This window comes from Artibeus jamaicensis, unplaced genomic scaffold, assembly GCF_021234435.1.
Source record: "Artibeus jamaicensis isolate MK-2021 breed Jamaican fruit bat unplaced genomic scaffold, CSHL_Jam_final contig_588, whole genome shotgun sequence".
Taxonomy (NCBI): Eukaryota; Metazoa; Chordata; class Mammalia; order Chiroptera; family Phyllostomidae; genus Artibeus; species Artibeus jamaicensis.
Genome location: NW_026521895.1, coordinates 2,739,266 through 2,753,064, shown reverse-complemented (window position 1 = coordinate 2,753,064; position 13,799 = coordinate 2,739,266). Strand labels below are relative to the sequence as shown.

The following is a 13,799-nucleotide window of genomic DNA, read 5'->3' as shown; positions in this document are numbered from 1 at the left end:
TGCAGAATAGTAAAAGTACAATCTTTTGCCAGTAAGTGCTATTTTCTCTAATACATGTTTAACTTAGGAACCAAAAATTCTACCAGAAAAGTGAGTCATACCCTCTTTTTAACAGTCTTACATAATTACGATTATCAAAATCAATATGAAGATAACATAATCTATGTTTAAGGTGTAAATCAAGAAAATAAAAACAACTGCTACCTAATAGTGGTTATGAAGTGCCCAGGACATGTACCTTTATAGGCGGCATCTTGTGTAATCCTTGTTTCAGACCAGGGAGCTGAGGCTGCCAGAGGCTATGGGACTTCCCTAAGGCCACCTAACTAGGAGGCAGCAGAGCTCAGAACTGTTCAGAACTAGAGTCAGTCGGAAATAATGAAATGAGAACTGGACAAGAAGTTCAGAAATATGGATTCCAGCTTAAAGCTACCACAACCTAGTCAAATTACTTGACTTTATTGGTCCCCAGTTTATCTTTTTATTGAGAAGACTAGTTTTAACAACATCTGAGGTTCTTTCAATGCCAGAGATGCTACATATTTTGCCTCAAGCTTGAAAATGAAAGGTTTTTCTAAGTAAAGTAGTAATTCTCAAATCTCATGTTACTAATGGAAGTGTGTTATGAACACTTCAGGGTTAGAAAAAGTTAAAAAGAAATGGTGTCAGTTTTTATTCCAAGAGTAACAATTTTGAGGCAAGTCCAGATAGAAACTACTGATGCTCAAGGTCAATCTTAAAACCCCTGATGATTATAAATCACCTCCTATATTCATTAGACACATGAGCAGAACCAAAATATTGATGCCTATACTGCTAGAATATTAAGAAAAACATGTTATGTACCCATTTCAGATGGAAAGGACTTTGTATGTAGTCATTTGGAACAGAGAAAAAAGAAAAGCCCTGACTGGTGTAGCTCGGTGGGTTGGGCATCGTCCTATAAACTGAAGGGCTGGCGTTTCCATCCCCAGTCAGAGAATATGCCTGGGTTAAGGCCAGGTCCCCCTGGTTGGGGGCCTGCAAGAAGCAACAAGTTGATGTTTCTCTCACATCAATGTTTCTCTCCCTCCCTTCACCTCTCTCTAAAAATAAATAAAATCTTTTAAAAAAAGAAATGGAAAATTTCTTGAGAAAAAAATGTTATTGCATAAATTGATTATATAAAAATTGGACCCCCACTTCCCTGAAAAGGCTAGAACTGAAGGAAAATGGCTATTCTACACAGTCTAGAGAATAATTAAAATAAATATTTCCAATAAAAGAAACTAAAAACTCATCTGTAATATTATACTCACACAGAGGCAGCAGACCAGGCTAGACAAGTTGACATATCGTGGAGCAAACATATGAAGTTGCTGAAGGCAAGAGATGGCCTGAGCTTGGACAAGGCAGTCTGGGTTACCTTGCATCACTGCACAGCCTAACAGACAGGAGGTCCTTAAGGCAGAAATTGAAGTACTGCTACCTAAAGTGAAAGCAGAAAGCTTTTAATAACTGGCCTATAAAATCATTACTCTTTACACATATATTACTAGGTTAAAACTCTTTTTTCCAATTTTAAATTTAAGAATCTGTGAAATAAATTTTTTCTATAAAAACAGGAATAACTCCACTGAAAGATTTTTAGATGAGTATTAGTTATTCTCAGTTTGAAAGGTTTATGGCAATACAAACCATTCAGCAAGGTAAAACCTAACACTGTATCTTGGCTGGTGTGGGCCAGTGGATCCATCACCAGCCTGAGAACTGAAAAGTCACTGGTTCAATTCCAAGTCGGGGCACATGCCTGGGTCGTGGGCCCGGTTCCCAGTTGGGGGCGTGTGACAGGCAACCAACTGATATTTCTCTCACACATCTATGTTTCTCTCCCTCTCTTCTCCTCTCTTTAAAAATTAAGTAAAATAAAATAAAATCTTAAATAAACCTTAAGACTATCTGTAGATTGTTCCAAGTCATCATGAAAAGTAGAATTAGAAATTGCTAATAAACTTAGCACTGCTTGTATTAGTTGAGAGTTACTTTCACATTTTTAAAAAATATTTTATTTATTTATTTTAGAGAGAGGGGAAGAGAAGGAGAAAGAGAGAGAGAGAAACATCAATGTGTGGTTGCCTCTCACGCAGCTCCTGCTGGGGACCTGGCCCACAACCCAGGCATGTGCCCTGATCAGGAATGGAACCAGCAACCCTCTGGTTTATAGGCCTGCACTCAATCCACTGAGCTACACCAGCCAGGGCTACTTTCACATATTGACAGCATATAGTATGCATTACGAACAGATCGATGAGTTGCTGGACATGGTCATTCATTTCTTAAAAGAGATTAAGAGTTCTTTAAACTATTCGACTTCATGTGTGTCATTTTAATTGTTAAAAGAAGCATTTTTAGGACAGATCAAATCTTTCTGAATATGTACTCCTTATCTTCTCAAGGTAAGGGAAATCAGATTGAATGGCATTTACTTAACAAAATAAACTACTGAGCACCTACTATGTGCCAACCACAAAGGGTTTTCAACTTTTTCCTCATTTGATAGAGGAGAAAAATCAAAGCTCAGAGATGTAAAAATTTGCTCAAGGTCACCCAATTAAGTAAGTAGTGGTGGAGCTCACATCAACTATCACAGTTTCTATGTTAGCTTCCTATTATGTCATCATCCAGGATTCAAAGTCTTCCCAAGAGTACACTCAACACCTTGCCAATATATTTGAATAGAACATTCTGTTAAATTTCACTTCAATGGATAATTATTCGAGTCAGTCATCTCTGAATTCATTTTTATAAGTATATTTTTCATGTAAAACATCACAAGCACAGCTATGCATACCTTGTAGCTCTGGGCCTAAAGTAGTAATAAGGGCGTTCAAACAACGACCAAGACTTTGATGGACTTCAGCATGAGTAGGAGGCACATTTAATAACAACATTATAGTAAGAGAAAGGGTAGGTTCCACGTGCATATAAAAGAGTGGCCCAGCAGAATCAATTATCAGTGATAGAGCATGTAGTGCCCAGGTCTATGGAGACAGAAAAAAAGTTTAAATGTTACAGCAGCATTAAGAAACATAAAACACAATGAATTATTCTGTCATTGAAGTAAGTGATAAAATAATGGCAAGGCAAACTATTTGTGTGCTATTTCTAACTTGCAAAGAAAAAGTAAGGAAGTTTTTCTCTTTAAATAGCCCGTGAAACCCACCCCCCGAGAAACAACTATCTAGTTTAGAATGGTATATTTAGATATAACTCAGCACTAAGTATTCCAAGATAATGTTTGGTTCTTTGGCTAACATCTTGAACTAAACTTAATTTGTTAACAATTGTTTATTGTTTTATCTATACAGAGTACGGAAATTCAAGTTTTTAAAAGATTCAAGAAAATCTACAATTACATGCAATAATACAAACAAATCTCTCAATGTTAAAGAAAGCCAGACATAAAAAGAGTACATACTGTATGGTTCCACTAATATAAAATATCGAAGCAGGCAAACTAACATGCTGTTCCAAATTAGGACAGTGGTTATCCTTGGTGGAACAGGTAGTAACTAGAGAAGAACATGAGGGCAGTGTCTGGGGTATTGAAAATGTTCTGTTTATTGATCTAGGTGTTGGATACATGGTGTATTCAATTTGAGATTCTATTCAGAGAGATGAACACTTATGACAGGTGCACTTTTATAAGTATATTTATAAAGAAAATATATATCTTACATATAAATATGTATTTTGTAGATAAACATATATTAAAGATATATTTATACATGTATACTAAACAAAAAAAATAGCCTTGAGCCAAATTTAGACTGCCATGTTTTTATAAATAAAGTTTTTATTGAAACATAATTGGAGTTCTGGTCAAGATGGAGGCATAGGTAGAAACACTTTGCTTCCTCACACAACCAAACGAAAGATAACAACAAATCTAAAATCAATAAACAACCAAAAAGCACCAGAAAATCAAACTGCACAGAACTCCAACAACCAAGGAATTAAAGAAAAAATCAACCAGAACAACCAGACCTGTAAGGACCACCTGGGGCGACTCAGAAAAAACCAGTCAAGGTGGCTGAAGAATGGGCCTGACTGCCAGCTCAGCAGAGCTGGGCGGGAGGGACTGACTTAAGGGGAAAACTGAGACTCAGAGCTGACTGTGGGCTAAGGCTGGGGTTGCTATGGTGAGAGATACTTCTAGTTTGACCCAGGAGTCTTTTGGAAAGTGCACTAAAGGCAAGCTGCATTTTTCCCTCTCTGGTCCCTCACCCACAGACAGTGTAGCAAAACGGATTGTCCTGCCAGGGTGAATACCTAAGGCTACACCCCTTACAACTTATCAGGTGCGCCAAGACAAAGAAATATGGCCAAATGAAAGAACACAACAAAACCTCAGAACTAAGCGATAAGGACATTGCCAACTTAACTGATGCAGAATATAAAGCCCTGGTAATCAAAATGGTCACAGAACTGATTGAGCTTGGTCAAAAAATGAAAGAACAAATGAAAGATACCCAAAATGAAATAAAGCAAAACATTCAGGAAACCAACAGTGACAAGAAGGAAACCAGGGTTCAAAGCAACAATCTGGAACAAAAGAAAGAAATAAACATCCAATTGGATCAAAATGAAGAAACAAGAATCCAAAAAAGTGAGGAGAAGCTGAGGATTCTCTGGGACAACCTGAAACGTTCCAATATCCCAATTATAGGGGTGACAGAAGAAGAAAAGAAACAGCAAGAAATTCAAAACTTATTTGAACAAATAATGAAGAAAAACTTCCCCAATCTGGTGAAGGAAATAGACTTCCAGGAAGTCCAGGAAGCTCAAAGAGTCCCAAAGAGGAACACACCAAGGTACATCATCATTAAGTTACCCAAGATTAAATATAAGAGAGAATCCTAAAAAGAGCAAGAGGAAAGGACACAGTTACCTACAAAGGAGTTCCCATAAGGCTACCAGCTGATTTCTCAAAGAAACCTTGCAGGCAAGAAGTGACTGGAAAGAGGTATTTGAAGTCATAAAAGGCAAGGACCTACATCCAAGATTACTCTATGCAGTAAAACTTTCATTTAGAATGGAAAGGCAGATAAAGTGCTTCCCAGAAAAGGTCAAGTTAAAGCAGTTCATCATTACCAAGCCCTTAGTACCTGAAATACTCAAGGAACTTATCTAAGAAAAAGAAGATAAAAAATATGAACAATAAAATGACACCAAACTCACAACTATTAACAAATGAACCTAAAAGAAAAGAAAAATAATGAAAACAAAAGCTAAGCAAACAACCAGAACAGGAAGAGAATCAGAGAAATGGACATCACACAAAGGGAGTTCAGGGGGAGGAGGAAGAGAGGAATAGTGGGGGAAAGGTACAGGGAAGAAGCAGTATAATTAATAGGCATAAAATAGATGGGGAGAGATAAAAATGGTATAGGAAACAGAGGACTCAGAGAACTTATATGTACAACCCATGGACATGAACTAAGGGGGGGTGAGGCTAGAGGGTTGGGGGGGCAGGGTGGAAGGGGGATAAAGTGGGAAAAATTGGAAAAATTGTAATAGCATAATCAATAAAAAATACTTTAAAAAGGAAACATAATCATGCTCATTTGTTTATGTATTATTTATGGCTGCTTTCCTGATACAATGGCAGAACTGAGCAGTAACAAAGACTGTGATATGTTAAGCCTAAATAATTTACTTTCTGACCCTTTATAAAATAAATTTATCAACTCTGGTTTAAATGAATCAAGACTGGCCATATGCTGATCACTGAAGTTGGATAATGGGTGTACCAGATTCATTAAATTATACTCTCAACTTTTATTTATGTTTGAATTTTTCATAAGAAGAATTACACAAAAAGTTCTCCCTTAAAAAAATCAACTACAAAGTGTTACTTCTTTTATCAATGGATGTATAAAAAAATCTTATAGTACTTTAAATGCTACAAAAATGAACTCCTGTTAATTGAGAGACCACAGCAATCCAGAAAAGTCAGATTTGAGGACAATGGAAGCCATGGAATGAAGTGTTTAAATTAATCAATAAAAAATATTCAATATGAAAGTATGTGTTCCAAACAGACTTCTTGAATGTAAAGAGAAATATAGTAATTAGAAGGCAAACAATACTGTACTACAAGAAGGATGAAAAAATGGAACACCTTATGAGTCAACTCAAGTACTAGATGATATGGAGGAGAGACCATTAATATTATACGGTGATTCCAAGAATGAAAGCTAATTGTGGTTTAGAGATATTGAAGTTTGACAAAAATGTGGCTCAACTGTATTTTAGGATACTAAACAAACTGTATGATCAGACAGGAACTGGGAGAAGAGCAACATGAGAATGGCATGTGTGGGAGAAAAGGAAGACCATTTGTAGAGAACACCAGCACTCTGGGGTAACGAGAGATGAGGTTCCTGGGTCAGGTGATGAAACTTAAATAAGAAGTTGATTTAAGAAGCAATAAGCAGTTTCTCAGTTTTTCAGCTTTTCAGCTTTCAGTAGGAAAGTGGCAAGACAAGTCTTTCAGGAAAACCAATTTGGCTTCTTACCTAGGGAGAGTTGAAAAGAAAAGAACCTAAAGGTAAAGTGACCAGGTAGGAGGCAATTCTAGTAAATAAAGACACACAGGAAATAAAGATAAGGAGAGTAAAAGAGCAGGAAGAGTAACAATCAAACAGGATTTGATTAACATACCAGAAAAATTTCAACAGAAAGGGGTAAGACATGTGTAACAACACAGTAAAGTGGTTAAGAACATGGACTCAGATTCTATGACTTGTATTCTTAAACTGAGTTACTCAGCTTCTTTAAGCATCAGTTGTCTTTCTGTATAACGGGAGTATACACCCTAGATTACTATGAGGATTAAATATATTAACATGTTTAGAAGAAGGTAAGATAATGCCTGGTACCTATTTAAAGTTTGTTTTTAATTTATTGATCTGGGAGAGAGGGAGACAGAAACACTGATTTGTCGTTCCATTTATCTATGTGTTCATTGGCTGCTTCTTGTCTTAAGCTCTCCAGAATGGTAGATGTTATCATTAAGATGGCAAGGAGATGTGTTCTCAGAAAGATACTGAACTTGACGTTAGATACTGAGTGTGAAGTAAAAATAGTGAGATTTAAATTTAAAAAAATCCAACATGGTTAAAAAGGGCTTTGAAATTTACTATGAGAGGGAAATTATTTACAAATTACTAATGGTCAATAAAAACATAATGTACATTATCTACAAAAGGGTATCACGTGGGGTATTTACCTGCACATCAGGAGAAGTGCTGTCCTGAGACAAAGTATAAAGGATTCCCACACAAGAATTCAAATGTTGAGAACTTATTCCTCCTAAATATCTATGGAGGGATCCCAAAGCCAAGGAATGCCCTGTTCTGGTAACCGCGTCCCTTGCTGATTTCAGTCTGTAATTATGGATATAAAAATAAATGATAATGATGGGAGCAAAACTACTGCATGATATTGTCACTTAGGTAAAACTTTTTGTACGACTAGTTCCAAAATTCAGAAATATATATTTACTATTAATTGATCCAAAAAATTTTTGAAATAACCAGAAAGATATCTTGCAAAGAAAAATCTTTTAAATAAAAAATGTCTTCACATTATTAATGGTTATGTAAGTAAAAACAATTTCAATGTCTTTCATAGACACACACACTAAATTTATATGCAGGGCATTCTTAAGTTTATTAAGCTACATTTGAAAAATTCAGGTTGCTGAGATAACTTTAATTTCATATAGAGTTCAACTCAAGAACTTTGATGTAATATTAAATGTAATAGGAGGAATGAATATTTATGAGTAATTTTTCTTATATACTAATTTAAGCACTTTACATTTAGTGTTTTAATCCTCCCAACAACCTTGAGATTCATACTATTATCAGTTCCTTTTTACCTTATTGAGGAAAACAAATATGGTATGCAAAGTACCCCTTACAAGGTAACCACCTATTAAATGCAAGAGTTGAGATTTGAACCAAATTAGTAATTTACTCCAGACCTCAGTCTCTTAACCAAATCACATCCACATATTCAGTAGACTAGCAGGTCGAAGTGCGACCTACATTATTACCACCACCACTACTGCAACTTTATCTATCTATATATATTACTAATCTAACCATGAACTTTAATTTGTGGTTATTTTATTTTTCATCACTTTCATTATTTATTAACTAATTTACCTTAACATTCTTAAACAAGTCAGGGCAGTATTAACGACCTTCTATACCCAGTTTTGACACATAGTCTAGGAATATTCAATTAGAATTTCACTTACTTGTCAAAGCTCACTTGAGCTAATGAGGCAGTAAAAGGTCCATCATCAACTACTTGGGCTAACCTAGCCCATGCCTCTGCAGCTGCACACCTCAAGAGGGGGTTGGGATTTTCTAAGGCACCCATCACTAATGCTAGGGCAGGTCTTCTCATTTCTTCTGGACCCAAGTTTCCCTTGGAAGCAGCCACATACTGAAATATATAAAAAATAATCCAAACTTAAAATTGTAGTGCATTTTCTTATCTAATTTGGAATGGATAATCTGGTTAACCAAGTATGTTCATACTTGGCTTACTACTTAAGAAACATTGATTTGTTGTCTTGTATGTGCCCAGACTGAGGACTGAACCAGCAACCTTGGTATATTAAGATAAAGCTCTAACCAACTGAGCTACCTGGCAAAGGCCAGAAGAATATTAATGAGGATTTCCATAAAACATATGACCAATGAAGCCTACTATATTTTACTGTGAAACGATAGTTATAAATGTTCTCAATGAGCCAAACATGGTCTAAATGGCACAGTCTGCCAGTCTGTGGTCTAGGACATTGGTCTCAATAAGTTAAGGCACGGCTCCAAGCTGAGGTTATCTGATGAACAAGTTTTTTTTTTTTGGTGTGTTTTATTTTTAATTGATTATGCCATTACATTTGTTCCATTCCCCCCCCCGTGTTCCCCTCCACCCTGCACACCCCTCCCCCACCATTCCCCCCTTTAATTTATGAACACGTGTCTCAAGTTCTTTAGATTCTGTATTTCCCCTACTATTCTTACCCTTCCCCCTATCTATTTTCTATCTACTGTCTATGCTACTTATTTTCTGTACCTTCTCCTATCCTTCTCCTTCTCCCACTCCCCTGTTGCTAATCCTCCACATGATCTTCATTTCTATGGTTCACTCCCGATCTAGCTGTCCTCTTAATTTGCTTTTGTTTTAGGTGTAGTTGTTGATAACTGTGAGTCTGCTGTCCTTTCACTGTTCATCTTTTTATCTTCTTTTTCTTAGGTAAGTCCCTTTAACATTTCATATAATAAGGGCTTGGTGATGATGAACTCCTTGAATTTGATCTTATCTGAGAAGTAGATATCTGTCCTTCCATTCTAAATGAAAACTTTGCTGGATAGAGCAATCTTGGTTGTAGGTCTTTGGTTTTCATGACTTTAAATACCTTTTCCCAGCCCCTTCTTGTCTATAAGGTTTCTTTTGAGAAATGAGCTGACAGTCTGATGGGAACTCCTTTGTAGATGACAGTCCCCTTATCTCTTGCTGCTTCTAGGATTCTCTCCTTCATTTTAATCTTGGGTGATGTAATGATGATGTGTCTTGGTGTGTTCCTTCTTGGGTCCAACTTCTCTGGGACTCTCTGAGCTTCCTAGATTTCCTGGAAGTCTATTGCCTTTGCCAGACTGGGGAAGTTCTCTTTTATTATTTGTTCAAATAAGGTTTCCACTCATGACTGTTCCTCTTCCCCTTCTGGTAACCCCATAATTCGAATGTTGGAACGCTTAAAGATGTCCTGGAGGTTCCTAAGCCTCTCCTCATTTTTTTGAATTCTTGTTTCTTCCTTCTTGTCTGTTTGGTCATTTTTTCCTTCCTTCTGGTCTACTCCCTTGATTTGAGTCCCAGTTTCCTTTCCATTACTATTGGTTTCCTGTGTATTTCCATTCATTTCAATTAGTTTAGCCTTCATATGTTCCTCTAATTTGTGACTAAAATCAACCACTTCTCTGAGCATCCTGATTACCAGTGTTTTGAACTGTGCATCTGAAAGTTTGGCTATTTCTTCATTGCTTAGATTTATTGGCTCCGGGGCTCTGAGTTGTTCTTGAGCCATGTTTTGATCTGTTTGTGCCTGTTATTGAGGAGCGGAGCCTTAGGTGTTTATCAGGGCGGGGCCACCCACCTTGCTGGTTTGTGACGCTGTATGTGGGGGTGGGGTCAGAGAGGGAGCAATGGCGGTCCTCTCTGCTCGCCCACTGCCTGTTTATCTGAGTGGAAATGTGCGAGCCCGCCGCCCTGCGCCGTGCGGTCTCAATGCTCGTCTCTTCACTGGTTTATCTGCATGCAAATGCTCCAGCGATGGCAGACAGCCAGCTGCGCCTCTTCCCTGTGTCTGCCTGTAGCTAGCCCGCACCTGGGATCTGCGCCTTCGGCTGCTTGCGCACCACCCTGGTCAGGGATGTTTTTGGCCAACCTGCTCCGCTGCTGGCTTTGCCCCTCTTACAGGTTTAGCTGAGCATTTTGTTGTTTTCGGACTGCATATTGTCGATTTTCTGTGTGGTTTGGTTGCGTTTATTGTTGTTAAAACTATTGTTTTTAGATTTGTTCGTGCGCGGATGCAAGGTGTTTCCACCTACGCCTCCATCTTGGCGGGAGTCCGCCTCCCAGAGACGTTTGACGGCATGCTCGAAGCCACGCAGACGTGCGTTGGAGCGATGAACAAGTTTTATAAGTCAAAAAAGTGAAGGGGAAATTATAAATCCTAAAACATTTTCATTAGGAGATAAAGAAAAATGGGAGATGGAGGGAAGTAATGACCCTTTAAAAACATCTTCCTCTAACCTATCTAGTTAACCATAACATTTAAGAAAACAAAATCAAGCAAACGAGAGTTTTTAAAAGTAGAATTACCTTCAAGAAACTAGAAACGGAAGAAACAACGTGCAGCTGAACTACTTGTTGCCGCGCTCCTTTTGTGTGCTTGATGCTGTCCAAAAGCTGTTCCAATATAAGAAGCCTAAAATCAGAAACGAAAGATTTGAAAGCATATTAAAAAAACAGAGAATTTGTTAGTCAAGGTAAAGGCAAAGGGCAGTACTGCGTATCATACTACTAATTTGTTTTGTTTCATTATTTTGTTAGAGCTAAAATGTTGCACACACTTAAGCATTTCAGGAAAAGAAAATACATCAGAACCAAAGTAAAAATATTTTGATTATGTGTAATTCTGATAGAGTGGGAGAAGCACTATTTTGTAAAAAAAAATTACAAATGAATGTATCACTTAATAAAGATTTATGTGGGCAAATTCAGCTATTTCAGCAATTATTTTCTAAACAAAGAATATATCAAAAGTTATTTACATCAATTCTTGTTCTTAATAACAGGACTTAATTGGATTCAAAGACACAGCTTCATTTGAAACATGGCGCCAACTTTACCTACAACTATACTTCAAAAATGTACTTGGGATCATATTATATACAACATAATATTAACTCTTATTCTTCTCACTGAACATTATGTCTTTAGTACTTCTCATATCATTTTGATTCTTTCATAACTTTAAAATAGCCAAATTTTACTATACGCATGTACTATGATTTATTCAACCTTTCTACTGGTGGAGAGCAATTCCCTATTTTCACAATTCTAGTTATGATGACTATATACATTTGTTTGGTCTGGGGTTGAATGTATCCATTAGTTATTTGTGTATCTTCTATGAATTGTTTTTCATTTTCTTATAGCATAGAGCTTTTAAATTTTATGTTGAAATTAAAAATATGTAACCACAAAATAAACCATGCCATCTCTTCACCAATTTTTCCAATGTTTAAAAACACTGTTTCATCCCTGGCTGGTGTAGCTCAGTGGATTGAGTGTGGGCCTGTGAACCAGAGCATCGCGGTTCGATTCCCAGTCAGGGCACATGCCTGGGTTGCAGGCCAGTTCCCAGCAGGGGACACATAAGAGGCAACCACACATTGATGTTTCTCTCCCTATCTCCTTCCCTTCCCCTCTAAAAATAAATAAAATCTTAAAAAAAGAAAAGAAAAACACTGTTTCTAGACCCAGTACTCTCCCTGCCCCACCACCACCCAAATCAGGAAAACTGAAATAATGGTTTTCTTTAAAACATATTTTTTATTTTAATTGTTGTTCAAGTATAGTTTTCTGTCTTTTACTCCCATCCCAGCCCTCCCTTCCCGAAATAATGTTTAAAAATTGTTTTTTTAGTTGTGAACTATCTTGATGGCAGGTATAGAACCTTATAATTTCATCTTCACCCCTCTAGTATTTGTGGTGCATCACTAAAATTTTGGGGAAACCACAGTAACTGTAAATACTGTGTTTATTTAAATATTTCTTTATTTCAAGGCTAATTCTGTTCATCATCATAAGTTTGAAAAACTCAGAAAACTGTTAGTTCTACCATCTAGAAAGAGCCACCATTAACATTTTGGCACCTTTGTTCTACTTTTCCCTCCACTTCCAGGCATATGGATATCATGTCTACAAAACTGGAGTCATACTGTATATACTTTGTTAATAAACATTACCCCCATTTTATTAACTATATTCAAAAATAATTTTAGATGTCAGCATTACATAATCTGAGAATATAACACTTTCACCATTTCCATAACTTGGGATGTTTTGGCTATTTATAATTTTTCTTACTGGAAATAACATGATACATATATCACAAACAAACATTTTTCTGCTTGATTCTCAAAACCATCTTTAAGACATTTTGTTTCGAAACCACATTTATGTCCAAACTGCCCTGCAGGAACTATGAAGGATCGCTGTAACAAAACAGAGAAATTACGAACAATAAGGTCAGCCTCTGTGAGTCTAAAAACTTCAAACACTGCCCTGGCTGGGTGGCTCAGTTGGTGGGAGTGTCGCTCTGTACACCAAAAAGGTTGCGAGCACGAGCCCAAGCCAGAGCACATACCTAGGCTATGGATTTGATCCCTGGTCAGGTGCAAATGGGAGGCAACCAATCGATGTTTCTTTCTCACACTGGTGTTTTTCTCTCTCTCTCTCTCCCTCCCCTTCTCTCTAAAATTAATAAAAATATCCTGAGGTGAGGATAAAAAAAGCAAACTACCAACAGCATTATTAGATCATATCCTAATCATCTGTTATAATGAAACTATATCATGTTGAAAGTACTAAAAACACAAAAGGTTAGAGCTTAAAAATTTTGTTATACTGTAATTAACTTTGATCTGACTTTTATTGCCCACATTTATGGGCCAAAGACTATAGTCAGGACTGACAGAGCCCCCAATTTTTTCCCCATCTTTTAATCTCAAATCCTAACAAAGATATCAAATGCCCCTCAAAAACAAAACAACAACAACAAAACTATTCTGAATCTTAGGAAGATGGAGATGACTTTTCTTTATAAGTTTTTTTCAGTTACAGTTAACATTCAATATTGTATTAGTTTCACAGGTATACAGCATAGTGGTTAGACATTCATATAACTTTTGAAGTGGTAGTTCAGTACTCACCTGGTACCATACACAGTTATAGACTATACTATTTTGTTTTGTTTTTTAAATTGATTTTAGAGAGAGGAAGGGGGACAGAGCGTGAGAGAGAAACATCAGTTTGATGTTCCACTTACTCATTCATTGGTTGATTCTTGCACATGCACTGAAAGGGGATTGAACCCGTAACCTTAGTATATCAGGAATATGCTCTAACCAGTTGAGCCACCTGGCTAGGGCAAGAATCAACTTCTTAAA

At 36.8% G+C, this 13,799-nt stretch overlaps 1 protein-coding gene across 9 annotated transcripts in view; it reads right to left on the bottom strand.

Moving 5' to 3' along the window:
* Window positions 1-13,799, bottom strand: part of HEATR5A (HEAT repeat containing 5A) — a 103,885-nt gene that overhangs the window by 33,920 nt on the left and 56,166 nt on the right. For all 9 annotated transcript variants that reach the window (XM_053670514.1, XM_053670507.1, XM_053670512.1 and 6 more), the window contains 5 exons: window positions 10,945-11,050; window positions 8,312-8,502; window positions 7,274-7,430; window positions 2,831-3,020; window positions 1,299-1,468 (listed from right to left, as the gene is read on the bottom strand). In XM_053670514.1, the coding sequence (XP_053526489.1) occupies window positions 1,299-1,468; window positions 2,831-3,020; window positions 7,274-7,430; window positions 8,312-8,502; window positions 10,945-11,050 (814 nt within the window). The remainder of the gene's footprint in view (window positions 1-1,298; window positions 1,469-2,830; window positions 3,021-7,273; window positions 7,431-8,311; window positions 8,503-10,944; window positions 11,051-13,799) is intronic.